The sequence below is a fragment of the Bacillus rossius genome, chromosome 8 (assembly GCF_032445375.1).
Source record: "Bacillus rossius redtenbacheri isolate Brsri chromosome 8, Brsri_v3, whole genome shotgun sequence".
NCBI lineage: Eukaryota > Metazoa > Arthropoda > Insecta > Phasmatodea > Bacillidae > Bacillus > Bacillus rossius.
In genome coordinates, this window is record NC_086336.1 from 39276741 (window position 1) to 39298159 (window position 21419).

Here is a 21419-nt window from a genome sequence, read left to right on the forward strand (position 1 = left end):
TGGTTGTGTAGGTTCTTGGGCTAGCTCAGTTGGGGGTGGGTTTCGGGCCGCGTGGCAGTTAAGAGGATCTAGCCGGCTAATAATGAAACTACATAGGGTTTCGTGGCACTCACTCTTTTTATTGGCCACTATTTGGTTTGCACTGGCACGGGGCTGTCGCGGTTCCCGCCTACGACCGTTCTTAGGTGAGGCCTGACTACACGAGAATTTCCCCTTACACGGCCGCTTATGTGGGAAGTAGTAGGTGACGGCGTCGCGGCGCTAACCGATGGCGTTTGTCCCAAACCGGCAAGGCTTTGATTTCCTGTCCTATGGCGACTTCAGGCAAGCACTACCTGCGGACACAGTTTCTGAACTGTCCCATTAATATGGCGAGGTCTCGTCCATGACACAAAGGTACTATTTTATCCTAGGCAATGCACGACTATACAAGCGAATAAAGATATATATATACATACGAGAGGAAAGGAAAAAATTAAGAAACGCTAATAAAAAAAAACTAACTATCTACGATAAGGCGACCCCTTGGCAATAGTTGACATACTAATCTCCATAGTTCCGAACTGCCTGACACGACTCGAAGACTGTTGCTGATCTATTCCCCGCGTCACTCTGGTTAAGCCCGGAGGTCTCTATGCTCACCCGTTTCACTCGTCTTCGCGAGAGCTCACGGCCGTCACGTCTCTGCACCGCGGTTCTCCAGACACGACTCCCGACTCTCCTCGCGCCGACCCCCTCCCCGCGCGCGTCTCGTCCCGCCCCTCACGTCCTCGTGGACGGGAACCCGCGACTTGTTCACCCCGTGCATAATAAAATACATGTTATTTACCCTTCTAATTTAAATTATACATGATGGACGATATTAAAGTTTTTACAATAAAAATTATGTCCTGCTGAAAGAAAAGAAAATATACATAAAAAACTACGTCGGAGGGACACTGGTTTATTGAAGGTGGCACCACTGGCTCCCGCACATGCCCGCGCACAGAAGAAGGCGGTGACGCGTCATAACGGCCTGCAGGAGCTAGGGTGGCCTCTGGGTCGACGTCAATATTTCTAATTTGTAAAAAATACTTTCTTATATTGTTTCTGTTCCACTCTCAAACTTTGTCTACACACACAATACCTTTAACAAACAGTAAAAAACTTGGACGACGAATTTCCAAATTATACTTTACTTAATAAACAAAATCGTTCTTTGTAACGTTAATTCATCGAATATGCGTGCACATGCGTGAAACATATGAAAAATGCAAGTAACGAAAGCAGCCGTGTGTAACGTTTCGTTACTCGTATATAGATGGCGCACCCGTTACTCAGTAACGAATACATACGGTTTTCTACAGCTTTAGCATTTATCAAGTACTAAAAGGAATAAAACAATTGTTATCCGGAAATGTTTCAGAAATTGTGACGGAATTAGGAATTATTAACGACTGTAACGTGCCGCTGTGATCAATATGAAATTTCGTCTAAAGAACAAATATAGATTGGCCGTGGAAGCGCCAGGCAGAAACAGTACTAAACACATTACCCATAGGGGCACAGCGCACGCACAACAAAATTTATGATTAACCTCCTTAAAACTTGGTAAGGTTATGTGGATCGTGATCAAGGATAAGAAAATAATAAGATCTGGTTTGGTTTACATTGGCATTTACTTAATGATTTCGTTGCTGTTATTTCTACTTTACAAACCTTATTCCACTGAAGATAACCCATGGCATTACAGCCGAAACAAAATACCAAGAAAATTGTTGACCTTATTTGCTATACTTAATACATTAAATCTTGTTAAACAATAAACCAAATGGGAGGCCCCGGGGCGAGATATTATAATAAGTAACAATGGTTATATTTGACTGAATCAAAGGTCATTTGGTTTCTTAACTTTACCGGCCATTGAATATTTAGCGCACAGGCTCTTCATAAGACAAATTAAAAAAATTACATTTACTCGTTAAATGAGTAAAAGTGTCCTGAAACTGTTTGTTCAGAATTATAAATTATTTTGTGGTTTTTCCACTCAGGGAAAAATATGTTGAAAGCTGGAACTCTTGAGAAATTCTCCGATTGCAGGAGGCGATGAATTTCGGTGAACTAACTCATGAACTGCATGGGAGTTGAATTTGGAGCGGAATCTCTCATCCTACTTCTTGATCCCCGCCTGCAACCAGTATTCCCATCAAATTAGGTTGGTTAACAGGCGGCTGATGATGGGCGAAGTTAAGTCCACGAGAACAGGAAAAGAAAAGTGTGTGTGGGGCGACGAAATAACTTACCTAAGCTGCGGGGTGGATTAGATCAGGTCGGTCCCTGGAGATGGCCAGATGATGCGCGACGCGGAAGATTGCTGTCGCCATGAAGAATAATAAGTAAAGACAAAAAACTATTTCAAAAAATAAACTATTTCGGGCAGCAAAAAAAATTAAAAATTGACTGCTAAGGCACATGGCCTTGTCGATAACCAACTACATGCTTTAGAGAAAGCCGTTCACGACTTTTCAGAAGCGCGTTGTCTCGGGCTGCGAAGAGAGATCCGCCCTTACCGCGTGCTGCCTGCCGAATTATTTTGAAAAGGGGTCGGGGCGCCTAATTAAAGTAAGCAACTGCCCCCAGCCAAAGAAGGGGGTGGTGGTGATTGCCCGAAGGTGTCCGGAGATGCCCGAAGGGGCGAAGCAGACTGCAACCTGTTCGCTGCGCTCTCAAGCGAGTCGTAGGCGAACTAAAATCGCAATCGCACTGCGACTGCTGCCAAGGTCGATTGTGACAAGCTGTCTCTTATGGGAGGGATGAGTATTGCACTCTGGTGGCCAAGACGAGAACCTGTCTGGAGGGTCACAGAAACGTCCGCTAGAGTGCAGTGGGCGCGCTCGCGACCAGCGCTCAGAGCAAGGTTAGGGATTTTTCCCGCCGCTAGACTTCGCTGAGGGCTCTGTTTGACAAGTGGGAATGTCCTCGGGGAGGCAATGTCTCCGCCCGGGGTTCACTGGGGGTCGTTGCTCCGGGTTTGAGTTCTCGTGAAGCCACAGGTGGGGGGTGAGGGGAGGGGGGTTTAAATTTGCTAAGTCGCCTGGGAAAGGCGTCATGTGGACTGTCTCGAGGCGTAGCCGCTGGCTGTAACTTGGTCCAGAGGCGTGCTTGCAAAACCCTTACGTATGATTGCCTCCGAGAAATGAAAGTTGCTAGCAGTGGGGTTGGGGTAGCGTTCGCTAACATGAAAGTCGTTCCGTTACATAGGGAAGGCGTGACGCTAACCACGGCCGGGATGCTGCGATCGCAAATCGTCAGCAAACAGTATCTGTTTGAAGCCTGCGAACAAGCGCAGGTGCACTGGGTTGCACAAGATTACGTCGGAGTGTACAGCAATGGAAACAAAATTTAATAAATAAAAATTACAAATTTATTATTTGGTTTTCTTCTTTAAAAATTAAAAATTAAATTTAAATTCGTACATTTGTGCCTGAAAGTGGCACTGAAACGGCACACGACCTAGAGATATATAGACTGCTTATCACCCTGCTTTCAGCGACAATGGCTGCTGTCGACGGCATACTGGGGAACTACAATCCGAGCGAGAGAGACAGAGAGCTGATTTGACAGAATGGTGGGCAAAACATAGCTGTAAATCATTGGTACTTTTGGTAGAAAGATGCAAGTTGCTAGTAAATTCCCTAAAAATGTAGGTTTTTCGCAATTTTACAGTTTTTGCGGGTAATACTTAAAGATGGAATAATGAGCACTTTTAAATGATTATTGTGGGTTTGTTATTATTGTAGTCGTATTCGTTCATTACGAGTTTTAGTTGTGTCTTTACTGTTAATATTTCAGATTCAATGCAATTACATAATTAACTTAGTACACTGCCGCTTTTCTGCTGTCAACATACGTCGTCTGCTAACAAAGCACTGTTTGCCCACCATTCTGTCAAATTCAAATGGAATCAAAGATGGCCTCCCACTAGCAGTCTATATATCTCTAGGCCGTTGGGAATAATATATGTTTAATACATAACTATCTTTTAACACAATGGTAATGATGGGTTGAAGTACTACTACCGCTATTAGTTAGTAGAATGCCACGGGCTTCACTATGCTAACGTTAAATGAATTATTTACTCTATGTCCAAACCTATCGGTGCGAGTGAGAATGTAGATATTGAATTTTTTTTATAGTAATTGGTGAATAATAATATATATTTTCAGTTGTCAGAGAATTTTTTTTCCCGTAAGCATGTAAAAGTCAGGATAAATTGTTATTATAGGTTTTCTAGCTAACCTGGTGTAAGACGGAGTCTTATCGAACATATTAAGAAAAAATCTGTGATTATATGTTCCTCAGGCGAAGATGATGGAAGCGAGAAGCGAGCAGTTAACCCTGCAGTGGGACGACTTCCACAGCAACCTGTCGACGAGCTTCCACTCGCTGCTGCAAGGGGAGGAGCTGGTGGACGTGACGCTCGCGGCCGACGGTCGCTTCATCCAGGCCCACAAGCTGGTGCTGTCGGTGTGCAGCCCGTACTTCAAGAGCCTGTTCAAGGCGAACCCGTGCCAGCACCCCATCGTCATCCTCAAGGACGTGGGCCACAAGGAGCTGGTGGATGTGCTGCAGTTCATGTACCGCGGCGAGGTGAGCGTCGGCCAGGAAGACCTCGCCGAGTTCCTCAAGACCGCAGAGCTGCTGCAGGTCAAGGGACTGGCGGGGGACGACGCGGACGTGCCCGAGGTTGGTACCCGTGTCCTGTAATGTCTCCCTCAGGCGTTGCGATGGTAGTCATTACTGCTAATGTTTCCATGACTGAAGATAAGTTAGCTTCGAAGCCCAGCTTCGAATCGAAAATCGTACCGTAATTATCGTACATGGCGAAAATAATGTGTAGGAAGTTAATGCAACAAGAGACTAAGTGAAAATAATTTTTTTTATTAACAATTAAGTATGTAATAAAATAAATAGTGCTTTTTTAAGAACACAATGCGTCGATTAATGCAAAGTAGCAGCTTCTTAGCAACATCATATGGTTTAAATTATTAAGTGTTTCTAACCTGACCATTCATAACCTCAAATTCTGAAAGTTCGTAGTGCTATAAATATATAAAAAAAACTACGTACGTTATACAGGAGTATTGCTCCTTAAAGAACACAATACTGCGAGTAATGCAAAGTATCAGCTTCGTGGCAACATCATCTGGTATCCATTTTATAGTGTTTCGAACATGACGATTCATTACCTTACACATCTCAGAGAACGAAGTGTTAAAAAAAAAGTAAAAAACACTACGTATGTAATACAGACCTAGTGCTCCTTAAAGAACACACTCCAGCGAGTAATGCAAAGTATCAGCTTCGTGGCAACATCATCTGGTTTCCATTTTATAGTGTTTAGAACTTGACAATTTATTAACATACTGTACTCATTGTTCGAAGTGTTAAAAAATTCTCAAAAACAAAACGTACGTTATACAGGACTAGTGCTCCTTAAAGAACACACTCCAGCGAGTATTGCAAAGTATCAGCTTCGTGGCAACATCATCTGGTTTCCATTTTATAGTGTTTCTAACATGACGATTCATTACCTCACACATCTCAGAGAATGAAATGTAAAAAAAATGTCAAAAACACTACGTACGTTATACAGGACTAGTGCTCCTTAAAGAACACACTCCTGCGAGTAATGCAAAGTATCAGCTTTGTGGCAACATCATCTGGTTTCCATTTTATAGTGTTTAGAACTTGACAATTTATTAACACACTGTACTCATTGTTGGAAGTGTTAAAAAATTCTCAAAAACAAAACGTACGTTATACAAGACTAGTGCTCCTTAAAGAACACACTCCAGCGAGTATTGCAAAGTATCAGCTTCGTGGCAACATCATCTGGTATCCATTTTATAGTGTTTCGAACATGACGATTCATTACCTCACACGTCTCAGAGAAGGAAGTGTAAAAAAAAATTGTCAAAAACACTACGTACGTTATACAGGACTAGTGCTCCTTAAAGAACACACTCCTGCGAGTAATTCAAAGTATCAGCTTCGTGGCAACATCGTCTGGTTTTCATTTTATAATGTTTCGAACTTACCATTTATAACCATACACTTCTCAGAGAACGAAGTGTTAAAATAATGTCAAAAACACTGCGTACGTTATACAGGACTAGTGCTCCTTAAAGAACACACTCCTGCGAAAAATACAAAGTATCAGCTTCGTGGCAACTTCGTATGGTTTTCATTTAATAATGTTTCGAACTTACCATTTATAACCATACACATCTCAGAGAACGAAGTGTTAAAAAAATGTCAAAAATACTGCGTACGTTATACAGGACTAGTGCTCCTTAAAGAAAACACTCCTGCGAGTAATACAAAGTATCAGCTTCATGGCAACATCGTATGGTTTTCATTTTATAATGTTTCGAACTTACCATTTATAACCATACACTTCTCAGATAACGAAGTGTTAAAAAAATGTCAAAAACACTGCATACGTTATACAGGACTAGTGCTCCTTAAAGAACACACTCCTGTGAGTAATACAAAGTATCAGCTTCGTGGCAACATCGTATGGTTTTCATTTAATAATGTTTCAAACTTACCATTTATAACCATACACATCTCAGAGAACGAAGTGTTAAAAAAATGTCAAAAATACTGCGTACGTTATACAGGACTAGTGCTCCTTAAAGAAAACACTCCTGCGAGTAATACAAAGTATCAGCTTCGTGGCAACATCGTCTGGTTTTCATTTTATAATGTTTCAAACTTACCATTTATAACCATACACATCTCAGAGAACGAAGTGTTAAAAAAAAGTCAAAAGCACTGCGTACGTTATACAGGACTAGTGCTCCTTAAAGAACACACTCCAGCGAGTATTGCAAAGTATCAGCTTTGTGGCAACATCATCTGGTTTCCATTTTATAGTGTTTCTAACATGACGATTCATTACCTCACACGTCTCAGACAATGAAGTGTAAAAAAAAATGTCAAAAGCACTGCGTACGTTATACAGGACTAGTGCTCCTTAAAGAACACACTCCAGCGAGTATTGCAAAGTATCAGCTTTGTGGCAACATCATCTGGTTTCCATTTTATAGTGTTTCTAACATGACGATTCATTACCTCACACGTCTCAGACAATGAAGTGTAAAAAAAAATTGTCAAAAACACTACGTACGTTATACAGGACTAGTGCTCCTTAAAGAACACACTCCTGCGAGTAATTCAAAGTATCAGCTTCGTGGCAACATCGTCTGGTTTTCATTTTATAATGTTTCGAACTTACCATTTATAACCATACACTTCTCAGAGAACGAAGTGTTAAAATAATGTCAAAAACACTGCGTACGTTATACAGGACTAGTGCTCCTTAAAGAACACACTCCTGCGAAAAATACAAAGTATCAGCTTCGTGGCAACTTCGTATGGTTTTCATTTAATAATGTTTCGAACTTACCATTTATAACCATACACATCTCAGAGAACGAAGTGTTAAAAAAATGTCAAAAATACTGCGTACGTTATACAGGACTAGTGCTCCTTAAAGAAAACACTCCTGCGAGTAATACAAAGTATCAGCTTCATGGCAACATCGTATGGTTTTCATTTTATAATGTTTCGAACTTACCATTTATAACCATACACTTCTCAGATAACGAAGTGTTAAAAAAATGTCAAAAACACTGCATACGTTATACAGGACTAGTGCTCCTTAAAGAACACACTCCTGTGAGTAATACAAAGTATCAGCTTCGTGGCAACATCGTATGGTTTTCATTTAATAATGTTTCAAACTTACCATTTATAACCATACACATCTCAGAGAACGAAGTGTTAAAAAAATGTCAAAAATACTGCGTACGTTATACAGGACTAGTGCTCCTTAAAGAAAACACTCCTGCGAGTAATACAAAGTATCAGCTTCGTGGCAACATCGTCTGGTTTTCATTTTATAATGTTTCAAACTTACCATTTATAACCATACACATCTCAGAGAACGAAGTGTTAAAAAAAAGTCAAAAGCACTGCGTACGTTATACAGGACTAGTGCTCCTTAAAGAACACACTCCAGCGAGTATTGCAAAGTATCAGCTTTGTGGCAACATCATCTGGTTTCCATTTTATAGTGTTTCTAACATGACGATTCATTACCTCACACGTCTCAGACAATGAAGTGTAAAAAAAAATGTCAAAAACACTATGTACGTTATACAGGACTAGTGCTCCTTAAAGAACACACTCCTGCGAGTAATGCAAAGTATCAGCTTCGTGGCAACATCATCTGGTATCCATTTTATAGTGTTTCGAACATGACGATTCATTACCTTACACATCTCAGAGAACGAAGTGTTAAAAAAATGTAAAAAACACTACGTACGTAATACAGACCTAGTGCTCCTTAAAGAACACACTCCAGCGAGTATTGCAAAGTATCAGCTTCGTGGCAACATCATCTGGTATCCATTTTATAGTGTTTCGAACATGACGATTCATTAACATACTGTACTCATTGTTCGAAGTGTTAAAAAATTCTCAAAAACAAAACGTTCGTTATACAGGACTAGTGCTCCTTAAAGAACACACTCCAGCGAGTATTGCAAAGTATCAGCTTCGTGGCAACATCATCTGGTATCCATTTTATAGTGTTTCGAACATGACGATTCATTACCTCACACGTCTCAGAGAAGGAAGTGTAAAAAAAAATTGTCAAAAACACTACATACGTTATACAGGACTAGTGCTCCTTAAAGAACACACTCCTGCGAGTAATTCAAAGTATCAGCTTCGTGGCAACATCGTCTGGTTTTCATTTTATAATGTTTCGAACTTACCATTTATAACCATACACTTCTCAGAGAACGAAGTGTTAAAAAAATGTCAAAAACACTGTGTACGTTATACAGGACTAGTGCTCCTTAAAGAACACACTCCTGCGAGTAATACAAAGTATCAGCTTCGTGGTAACATCGTATGGTTTTCATTTAATAATGTTTCGAACTTACCATTTATAACCATACACATCTCAGAGAACGAAGTGTTAAAAAAATGTCAAAAATACTGCGTACGTTATACAGGACTAGTGCTCCTTAAAGAAAACACTCCTGCGAGTAATACAAAGTATCAGCTTCGTGGCAAAATCGTATAGTTTTCATTTTATAATGTTTCGAACTTACCATTTATAACCATACCCTTCTCAGATAACGAAGTGTTAAAAAAATGTCAAAAACACTGCGTACGTTATACAGGACTAGTGCTCCTTAAAGAACACACTCCTGTGAGTAATACAAAGTATCAGCTTCGTGGCAACATCGTATGGTTTTCATTTAATAATGTTTCGAACTTACCATTTATAACCATACACATCTCAGAGAACGAAGTGTTAAAAAAATGACAAAAATACTGCGTACGTTATACAGGACTAGTGCTCCTTAAAGAAAACATTCCTGCGAGTAATACAAAGTATCAGCTTCGTGGCAACATCGTCTGGTTTTCATTTTATAATGTTTCGAACTTACCATTTATAACCATACACATCTCAGAGAACGAAGTGTTAAAAAAATGTCAAAAACACTGCGTACGTTATACAGGACTAGTGCTCCTTAAAGAACACACTTCTGCGAGTAATTCAAAGTATCAGCTTCGTGGCAACATCGTCTGGTTTTCATTTTATAATGTTTCGAACTTACCATTTATAACCATACACATCTCAGAGAACGAAGTGTTAAAAAAATGTCAAAAACACTGCGTACGTTATACAGGACTAGTGCTCCTTAAAGAACAAACTCCTTCGAGTAATTCAAAGTATCAGCTTCGTGGCAACATCGTCTGGTTTTCATTTTATAGTGTTTCGAACTTACCATTTATAACCATACTCATCTCAGAGAACGAAGTGTTAAAAAAATGTCAAAAAACTCTGCGTACGTTATACAGGACTAGTGCTCCTTAAAGAACACACTCCTGCGAGTAATTCAAAGTATCAGCTTCGTGGCAACATCGTCTGGTTTCCATTTTATAGTGTTTCTAACATGACGATTTATAACCATACACTACTCATTGTTCGAAGTGTTGTAAAAATGTCAAAAACACTACGTACATTATACAGGACTAGTGCTCCTTAAAGAACACACTCCAGCGAGTATTGCAAAGTATCAGCTTCGTGGCAACATCATCTGGTTTCCATTTTATAGTGTTTCTAACATGACGATTTATTACCTCGCACGTCTCAGACAATGAAGTGTAAAAAAAAAATGACAAAACCACTACGTACGTTCTACAGGACTAGTGCTCCTTAAAGAACACACTCCTTCGAGTAATGCAAAGTATCAGCTTCGTGGCAACATCATCTGGTATCCATTTTATAGTGTTTCGAACATGACGATTCATTACCTCACACGTCTCAGACAATGAAGTGTAAAAAAAAATTTCAAAAACACTACGTACGTTATACAGGACTAGTGCTCCTTAAAGAACACACTCCTGCGAGTAATTCAAGGTTTCAGCTTCGTGGCAACATCGTCTGGTTTTCATTTTATAATGTTTCGAACTTACGATTTATAACCATACACATCTCAGAGAACGAATTGTTAAAAAAATGTCAAAAACACTACGTACGTTATACAGGACTAGTGCTCCTTAAAGAACACACTCCTGCGAGTATTTCAAAGTATCAGCTTCGTGGCAACATCGTCTGGTTTCCATTTTATAGTGTTTCTAACATGACGATTTATAACCATACACTACTCATTGTTCGAAGTGTTGTAAAAATGTCAAAAACACTACGTACATTATACAGGACTAGTGCTCCTTAAAGAACACACTCCAGCGAGTATTGCAAAGTATCAGCTTCGTGGCAACATCATCTGGTTTCCATTTTATAGTGTTTCTAACATGACGATTTATTACCTCACACGTCTCAGACAATGAAGTGTAAAAAAAAAATGTCAAAAACACTACGTACGTTATACAGGACTAGTGCTCCTTACAGAACACACTCCTTCGAGTAATGCAAAGTATCAGCTTTGTGGCAACATCATCTGGTATCCATTTTATAGTGTTTCGAACATGACGATTCATTACCTCACACGTCTCAGAGAAGGAAGTGTAAAAAAAATGTCAAAAACACTACGTACGTTATACAGGACTAGTGCTCCTTAAAGAACACACTCTTGCGAGTAATTCAAAGTATCAGCTTCGTGGCAACATCGTCTGGTTTTCATTTTATAATGTTTCGAACAAACCATTTATAACCATACACATCTCAGAGAACGAAGTGTTAAAAAAATGTCAAAAACACTGTGTACGTTATACAGGACTAGTGCTCCTTAAAGAAAACACTCCTGCGAGTAATACAAAGTATCAGCTTCGTGGCAACATCGTCTGGTTTTCATTTTATAGTGTTTCGAACTTACCATTTATAACCATACACATCTCAGAGAACGAAGTGAAAAAAAAATGTCAAAAACACTGCGTACGTTATATAGGACTAGTGCTCCTTAAAGAACACACTCCTGCGAGTTATTCAAAGTATCAGCTTCGTGGCAACATCGTCTGGTTTCCATTTAATAGTGTTTCGTACATACCATTTATAACCATTCACTACAAATTGTTCGAAGTGTTGAAAAAATGTCAAAAACACTACATACGTTATACAGGACTAGTGCTCCTTAAAGAACACACTCCAGCGAGTATTGCAAAGTATCAGCTTCGTGGCAACATCATCTGGTTTCCATTTTATAGTGTTTCTAACATGACGATTCATTACCTCACACGTCTCAGACAATGAAGTGTAAAAAAAAATGTCAAAAACACTACGTACGTTATACAGGACTAGTGCTCCTTAAAGAACACACTCCTGCGAGTAATTCAAAGTATCAGCTTCGTGGCAACATCGTCTTGTTTTCATTTTATAATGTTTCGAACTTACCATTTATAACCATACACATCTCAGAGAACGAAGTGTTAAAAAAATGTCAAAAACACTGCATACGTTATACAGGACTAGTGCTCCTTAAAGAACACACTCCTTCGAGTAATGCAAAGTATCAGCTTCGTGGCAACATCATCTGGTATCCATTTTATAGTGTTTCTAACATGACGATTTATTACCTCACACGTCTCAGACAATGAAGTGTAAAAAAAAATGTCAAAAACACTACGTACGTTATACAGGACTAGTGCTCCTTAAAGAACACACTCCTGCGAGTAATTCAAAGTATCAGCTTCGTGGCAACATGGTCTGGTTTTCATTTTATAATGTTTCGAACTTACCATTTATAACCATACACATCTCAGAGAACGAAGTGTTAAAAAAATGTCAAAAACACTACGTACGTTATACAGGACTAGTGCTCCTTAAAGAACACACTCCTGCGAGGAATTCAAAGTATCAGCTTCGTGGCAACATCGTCTGGTTTTCATTTTATAATGTTTCGAACTTACCATTTGTAACAATACACATCTCAGAGAACGAATTTTTAAAAAAATGTCAAAAACACTGCGTACGTTATACAGGACTAGTGCTCCTTAAAGAACACACTCCTGCGAGTACCGGTAATTCAAAGTATCAGCTTCGTGGCAACATCGTCTGGTTTCAATTTTATAGTGTTTCTAACATGACGATTTATAACCATACACTACTCATTGTTCGAAGTGTTGAAAAAATGTCAAAAACACTACGTACGTTATACAGGACTAGTGCTCCTTAAAGAACACACTCCAGCGAGTATTGCAAAGTATCAGCTTCGTGGCAACATCATCTGGTTTCCATTTTATAGTGTTTCTAACATGACGATTCATTACCTCACACGTCTCAGACAATGAAGTGTAAAAAAAATGTCAAAACACTACGTACGTTATACGGGACTAGAGCTCCTTAAAGAAAACACTCCTTTGAGTAATGCAAAGTATCAGCTTCGTGGCAACATCATCTGGTTTTCATTTTATAGTGTTTCGAACTTACCATTTATAACCATACACATCTCAGAGAACGAAGTGTTAAAAAAATGTCAAAAACACTGTGTACGTTATACAGGACTAGTGCTCCTTAAAGAACACACTCCTGCGAGTAATACAAAGTATCAGCTTTGTGGCAACATCGTCTGGTTTTCATTTTATAATGTTTCGAACTTACCATTTATAACAATATACATCTCAGAGAACGAACTGTTAAAAAAATGTCAAAACACTGCGTACGTTATACAGGACTAGTGCTCCTTAAGGAACACACTCCTGCGAGTAATGCAAAGTATCAGCTTCGTGGCAATATCATCTGGTATCCATTTTATAGTGTTTCTAACATGACGATTCATTACCTCACATATCTCAGACTATGAAGTGTAAAAAAAAATGTCAAAAACACTACGTACGTTATACAGGACTAGTGCTCCTTAAAGAACACACTCCTGCGAGTAATTCAAAGTATCAGCTTCGTGGCAACATCGTCTGGTTTTCATTTTATAATGTTTCGAACTTACCATTTATAACCATACACATCTCAGAGAACGAAGTGTTAAAAAATTGTAAAAAACCCTGCGTACGTTATACAGGACTAGTGCTCCTTAAGGAACACACTCCTGCAAGTAATGCAAAGTATCAGCTTCGTGGCAACATCATCTGGTATCCTTTTTTATAGTGTTTCGAACATGTCGATTCATTACCTCACACGTCTAATAGAATTAAGTGAAAAAAAAATGTCAAAACCGCTACGTACGTTATACAGGACTAATGCTCCTTAAAGAACACACTACTGCGAGTAATTCAAAGTATCAGCTTCGTGGCAACATCGTCTGCTTTTCAGTTTATAATGTTTCGAACTTACCATTTATAACCATACACATCTCAGAGAACGAAGTGTTAAAAAAATGTCAAAAACACTGCGTAGGTTATACAGGACTAGTGCTCCTTAAAGAACACACTCTTGCGAGTAATTCAAAGTATCAGCTTCGTGGCAACATCGTCTGGTTTTCATTTTATATTGTTTCGAACTTACCATTTATAACCATACACATCTCAGAGAACGAAGTGTTAAAAAAATGTCAAAAACACTACGTACGTTATACAGGACAAGTGCTCCTTAAAGAACACACTCCTGCGAGTAATTCAAAGTATCAGCTTCGTGGCAACATCGTCTGGTTTTCATTTAATAGTGTTTCGAACTTACCATTTATAACCATACACTACTCATTATTCGAAGTGTTGAAAAAATGTCCAAAACACTACGTACGTTATACAGGACTAGTGCTCCTTAAAGAACACAATCCTGCGAGTAATTCAAAGTATCAGCTTCGTGGCAACATCGTCTGGTTTCCATTTAATAGTGTTTCGAAATTACCATTTATAACCATACACATCTCAGAGAACGAAGTGTTAAAAAAATGTCAAAAACACTACGTACGTTATACAGGACAAGTGCTCCTTAAAGAACACACTCCTGCGAGTAATTCAAAGTATCAGCTACGTGGCAACATCGTCTGGTTTTCATTTTATAATGTTTCGAACATACCATTTATAACAATACACAACTCAGAGAACGAAGTGTTAAAAAAAATGTCAAAAACACTGCGTACGTTATACAGGACTAGTGCTCATTAAAGAACACACTCCTGCGAGTAATACAAAGTATCAGCTTTGTGGCAACATCGTCTGGTTTTCATTTTATAATGTTTCGAACTTACCATTTATAACCATACACTACTCATTGTTCGAAGTGATGAAAAAATGTCAAAAACACTACGTACGTTATACAGGACTAGTGCTCCTTAAAGAACACACTCCTGCGAGTAATTCAAAGTATCAGCTTCGTGGCAACATCGTCTGGTTTCTATTTAATAGTGTGTTGAACTTACCAATAATAACCATACACTACTCATTGTTCGAAGTGTTGAAAAAAATGTCAAAAACACTACGTACGTTATACAGGACTAGTGTTCCTTAAAGAACAAACTCCTGCGAGTAATGCAAAGTATCAGCTTCGTGGCAACATCGTCTGGCTTCCATTTTATAATGTTTCGAACTTACCATTTATAACCATACACATCTCAGAGAACGAAGTGTTAAAAAATTGTAAAAAACACTAGGTACGTTATACAGGACTAGTGCTCCTTAAGGAACACACTCCTGCAAGTAATGCAAAGTATCAGCTTCGTGGCAACATCATCTGGTATGCTTTTTATAGTGTTTCGAACATGTCGATTCATTACCTCACACGTCTAATAGAATTAAGTGAAAAAAAAATGTCGAAACCGCTACGTACGTTATACAGGACTTGTGCTCCTTAAAGAACACACTACTGCGAGTAATTCAAAGTATCAGCTTCGTGGCAACATAGTCTGGTTTTCATTTTATAATGTTTCGAACTTACCATATATAACCATACACATCTCAGAGAACGAAGTATTAAAAAAATGTCAAAAACACTGCGTACGCTATACAGGACTAGTTCTCCTTAAAGAACACACTCCTGCGAGTAATACAAAGTATCAGCTTCGTGGCAACATCGTCTGGTTTCCATTTTATAGTGTTTAGAACTTACCATTTATAACCATACACATCTCAGAGAACGAAGTGTTAAAAAAATGTCAAAAAGACTGCGTACGTTATACAGGACTAGTGCTACTTAAAGAACACACTTCAGCGAGTATTGCAAAGTATCAGCTTCGTGGCAACTTCATCTGGTTTCCATTTTATAGTGTTTCTAACATGACGATTCATTACCTCACACGTCTCAGACAATGAAGTGTAAAAAAAAATGTCAAAAACACTGCGTATGTTATACAGGACTAGTGCTCCTTAAAGAACACACTCCTGCGAGTAATACAAAGTATCAGCTTCGTGGCAACATCGTCTGGTTTTCATTTTATAATGTTTCGAACTTACCATTTATAACCATACACATCTCAGAGAAAGAAGTGTTAAAAAAATGTCAAAAACACTGCGTACGTTATACAGGACTAGTGCTCCTTAAAGAACACACTCCTGCGAGTAATTCAAAGTATTAGATCGTGGCAACATCGTCTGGTTTTCATTTTATAATGTTTCGAACTTACCATATATAACCATACACATCTCAGAGAACGAAGTGTTAAAAAAATGTCAAAAACACTGCGTACGCTATACAGGACTAGTGCTCCTTAAAGAACACACTCCTGCGAGTAATACAAAGTATCAGCTTCGTGGCAACATCGTCTGGTTTCCATTTTATAGTGTTTAGAACTTACCATTTATAACCATACACATCTCAGAGAACGAAGTGTTAAAAAAATGACAAAAACACTACGTACATTATACAAGACTAGTAATACTTAAAGAACACACTCCTGCGAGTAATTCAAAGTTTCAGCTTCGTGGCAACATCGTCTGGTTTCCATTTAATAGTGTTTCGAACTTACCATTTATAACCATACACTACTCATTGTTCGAAGTGATGAAAAAATGTCAAAAACACTACGTACGTTATACAGGACTAGTGCTCCTTAAAGAACACACTCCTGCGAGTAATTCAAAGTATCAGCTTCGTGGCAACATCGTCTGGTTTCTATTTAATAGTGTGTTGAACTTACCAATAATAACCATACACTACTCATTGTTCGAAGTGTTGAAAAAAATGTCAAAAACACTACGTACGTTATACAGGACTAGTGTTCCTTAAAGAACAAACTCCTGCGAGTAATGCAAAGTATCAGCTTCGTGGCAACATCGTCTGGCTTCCATTTTATAATGTTTCGAACTTACCATTTATAACCATACACATCTCAGAGAACGAAGTGTTAAAAAATTGTAAAAAACACTGGGTACGTTATACAGGACTAGTGCTCCTTAAGGAACACACTCCTGCAAGTAATGCAAAGTATCAGCTTCGTGGCAACATCATCTGGTATGCTTTTTATAGTGTTTCGAACATGTCGATTCATTACCTCACACGTCTAATAGAATTAAGTGAAAAAAAAATGTCGAAACCGCTACGTACGTTATACAGGACTTGTGCTCCTTAAAGAACACACTACTGCGAGTAATTCAAAGTATCAGCTTCGTGGCAACATAGTCTGGTTTTCATTTTATAATGTTTCGAACTTACCATATATAACCATACACATCTCAGAGAACGAAGTATTAAAAAAATGTCAAAAACACTGCGTACGCTATACAGGACTAGTTCTCCTTAAAGAACACACTCCTGCGAGTAATACAAAGTATCAGCTTCGTGGCAACATCGTCTGGTTTCCATTTTATAGTGTTTAGAACTTACCATTTATAACCATACACATCTCAGAGAACGAAGTGTTAAAAAAATGTCAAAAAGACTGCGTACGTTATACAGGACTAGTGCTACTTAAAGAACACACTTCAGCGAGTATTGCAAAGTATCAGCTTCGTGGCAACTTCATCTGGTTTCCATTTTATAGTGTTTCTAACATGACGATTCATTACCTCACACGTCTCAGACAATGAAGTGTAAAAAAAAATGTCAAAAACACTGCGTATGTTATACAGGACTAGTGCTCCTTAAAGAACACACTCCTGCGAGTAATACAAAGTATCAGCTTCGTGGCAACATCGTCTGGTTTTCATTTTATAATGTTTCGAACTTACCATTTATAACCATACACATCTCAGAGAAAGAAGTGTTAAAAAAATGTCAAAAACACTGCGTACGTTATACAGGACTAGTGCTCCTTAAAGAACACACTCCTGCGAGTAATTCAAAGTATTAGATCGTGGCAACATCGTCTGGTTTTCATTTTATAATGTTTCGAACTTACCATATATAACCATACACATCTCAGAGAACGAAGTGTTAAAAAAATGTCAAAAACACTGCGTACGCTATACAGGACTAGTGCTCCTTAAAGAACACACTCCTGCGAGTAATACAAAGTATCAGCTTCGTGGCAACATCGTCTGGTTTCCATTTTATAGTGTTTAGAACTTACCATTTATAACCATACACATCTCAGAGAACGAAGTGTTAAAAAAATGACAAAAACACTACGTACATTATACAAGACTAGTAATACTTAAAGAACACACTCCTGCGAGTAATTCAAAGTTTCAGCTTCGTGGCAACATCGTCTGGTTTCCATTTAATAGTGTTTCGAACTTACCATTTATAACCATACACTACTCATTGTTCGAAGTGATGAAAAAATGTCAAAAACACTACGTACGTTATACAGGACTAGTGCTCCTTAAAGAACACACTCCTGCGAGTAATTCAAAGTATCAGCTTCGTGGCAACATCGTCTGGTTTCTATTTAATAGTGTTTCGAACTTACCAATAATAACCATACACTACTCATTGTTCGAAGTGTTGAAAAAAATGTCAAAAACACTATGTACGTTATACAGGACTAGTGTTCCTTAAAGAACAAACTCCTGCGAGTAATGCAAAGTATCAGCTTCGTGGCAACATCGTCTGGCTTCCATTTTATAGTGTTTCGAACATATCATTTATAACTATACACATCTCAGAGTTCGAAATGCTAAACCAATGCCAAAAACACTACGTACGTTATACAGGACTATTGCTTCTTAAAAACACACTCCGGCGAGTAATTTAAAGTATCAGCTTCGTGGCAACATCATCTGGTATCCATTTTATAGTGGTTAGATCTTGGCCATTTATAACTACACACTTCTCAGAGTTTTTGTGTTGAAAAAATGTAAAAAACACTATATACATTATACAGGACTAGTGCTCCTTAAAGAACACTCTCCAGCGAGTAATGCAAACTATCAGCTTCTTGGCAACATCGTGTGGTTTCCATTTTATAGTGTTTCTAACATGACAATTCATTACCTCACAAATCTCAGTGAACAAAGTATTAAAAAAAATGTAAAAAACACTACGTATGTTACTTGTATTAGGATTGCTGTTTTCAACTTTCAATAAGGTTGATGCCTTCTGCCGTGGTGATGTTGAGGGTGTGGAGTTGCTTCTGGGCGCCAACTAGCAATAATAGCTACGTGCTAGTGCGTAGCCGAGACTCTTGACTCAGGGCGTGACGTCGCTACGTGGCCGGCAGGCAGTAAGTATCGTTCCGTAAGATTTACCCCGGGCTGTTTTAGTCACCAGTGACGCTATGCTACGGGCGTTGTAAATAATATGCGGAGGCTCAATTTAAAATGATTTATTGTCAGGCACGCTATATATGCGCTGCGTCGTGGATGACCCGCTTACTGGGAGCCGCGCTCTTCAGGACACGTTTCTGATGGGCTGAAAACTCACGCAATTCTGGGAGAGATGGCAAGAGCGGAGGTTGAGAGGCTCCGCGGGCTACTCGCGACTCGTCTCCTTTGAGGGCGGTGATTAACTGGCGATGGCTGTGACGTCCGCACGACGCCACAGTCTCGCTCCCGCGAAAACGTGTCATGTGCAAAAGTAATCCCGGGCCATACATGCCGCCTGATCGCGCTAAAGTCCAGAAGTTACAATTAATATTTAAACATAGCCATTACTTAATTAATATTGTTTTTAAGAGTGCTGAATGTTAATTTCAAATTCCAGTTAATCAGGTCACCTAACAGTACCCCGTGGTCGACTTTCGCGTGGGCGACAGTCGATTAGGCAGGGCAGCTTATGTTCGAGGCGTTGCACCACCCTGCACCCAGGTGCATTCACGTTGCATACGCTCGGGGCGAGGCGGCGATGCGCAATAGCTGTCTGTGCGGATTCGAGGAGCACTAATGGTTGGCGTCAAATGCTCCCCTTTTCCTGAGGACGCTATGGTCATCGACGCCCGATCACACGCATTGCCTCGTTGCACTGAGGCCGACACTGCCTTGGGGGATTGGTACCGGGGCTGCTGGTTTTTGGGCGAACGGGGGAAGCAGAAACATGACACTGAGGCGGGGTACGTCGGGGTGTGGTTTCCGGTCTACTGGTGGTCGTAGTGGGCGCCAAATGAACTCTCTGAGGTGCTCCGGATTTTGGCGGACTCTGGTGGACTGTCGTGGTACCTCGGCACTAATGTTCCCCCCTCCCACTCCGGGGGCTGTCTGGTCACCACCTTCCCCCTTGCCGGGAGGAGCAATGGGTACCTCTTGGCTGCTGCCCTAGCAGCATCCTCTCGACGGCGCCCTGCGCGCTCGGTGGGACTGCCTGCCCTCAGGCTGGTTGGGGGTTAAAATACCTCGGGGCATGGCTGAGCGGTCATGGTAGTTGGCCCGCTGGAGCATTCGCCATCTGGGTCCAACCTGTCAATTAGACGCCCAAGTCTCCTTAGCTTGCTCCTCGCACTTTGGCTAAGATGGCAGAAAGTCATCACAGGTGACATGGTCGGTGACGTGGGATGTGTGACTGGTGATGCGAATGGTGACATCAGTGATGGTGCGTCAGCTATGATGGTGGGCCGGCACAAGTCCTGCGTGTCGGCGGGTGAGGTGGTGGGTGGTGGTGTGGCTGGTGGCGTGGCTGGTGGCGTAGGATGGAGCTGGTGATGGGGGTGGTGATGATGGTGATGTGGTGTCCATGGTGGTGGGTTAATGTTAGGGTGATTGGCCGACTGGTGATGTGGCACGTGAGGCTGGTGCACTTGGGGTGGAGGCCCTTGGGCACTCCCTACCCTCAGAGGGATCCTCGGCGGTGGAAACGAGGCGCAGGTCGTCCCTGTGGATTTTTGTGGCCCTACCATTTGGGAGTCTGATAAGGTATGTGGTGGGGCCTAGGCGTCGCAAGACCTCCCGGGGGGCTGCCCACTTGGGGCTTAGCACCGCACAGTAGTTCTTCCTGCCGGACGACAGGTGGTGACACCGGGCATAGACCATCTGCCCTGGCTCCAGTGGTGTTGGGGGAGTGGCTGACTGCGGGGTTCGTGGAGCCAGGAACTGGGCTTGGTGCCGTCGTGCCTCTTCCCTTAGGTCAATGGCTGGTGAGCGGGTGACTGCCCCTGCTGCCTCGGCGACTCGCAGCTCGCCCGGTAGGGCTGTAACGCCCCTCGTGCCTCAAAATTAGATTATTTTAAATTAATTAAAAGGAGCCTTGGAAACTGCTGGGTAAAAAAAAATAAGAAAAATTAAGTTATTGACCAGAGGTGGCACGAGGTGGAGAACAAGATAATTTGGATCTCCCTGACACAAGCAACTGGGGAGCTGGTGGATCTTTTAAGGGAACAAGGTATATCATAAATAAATTAACACTACACAAGTAGCTTGGTCTATAGGTTCCCTGTTTTATTATTAAGGAATTTTGTGTTCGTATTATTCAAACCTGACAATAAAAATCTTAGTAAATAACAAAGTTAAAGGGGGCGCCCCAGGAGTAATTAAAACAGTACATGTTACACCTTAGCAAAAATTATTACATAATTAAAAATTTGAAAATTGCACCAAATTTGAACGTCCCAACAATTACATCGATGATTAGTTTTATTGATTCTACATATTCTTGAGGAAAGCACTGTTCGCTGGTAGGCTATTCAATCGATTAA

General features: G+C 40.3%; 1 protein-coding gene across 6 annotated transcripts in view; it reads left to right on the forward strand.

Moving 5' to 3' along the window:
• Positions 1–4113: 4113 nt before the first annotated feature.
• LOC134534770 (longitudinals lacking protein-like) overlaps positions 4114–21419 on the forward strand; it is an 82242-nt gene continuing 64936 nt past the window's right edge. For 4 of the 6 annotated variants that reach the window (XM_063373320.1, XM_063373322.1, XM_063373324.1 and 1 more), the window contains exons 1-2: positions 4119–4227; positions 4342–4725. In XM_063373320.1, the coding sequence (XP_063229390.1) occupies positions 4348–4725 (378 nt within the window). In that variant the 5' untranslated portion in view covers positions 4119–4227; positions 4342–4347. Of the gene's footprint in view, positions 4228–4341; positions 4726–21419 lie in introns of all 6 variants that reach the window. The other 2 variants (XM_063373323.1, XM_063373321.1) reach the window with 2 other exon arrangements.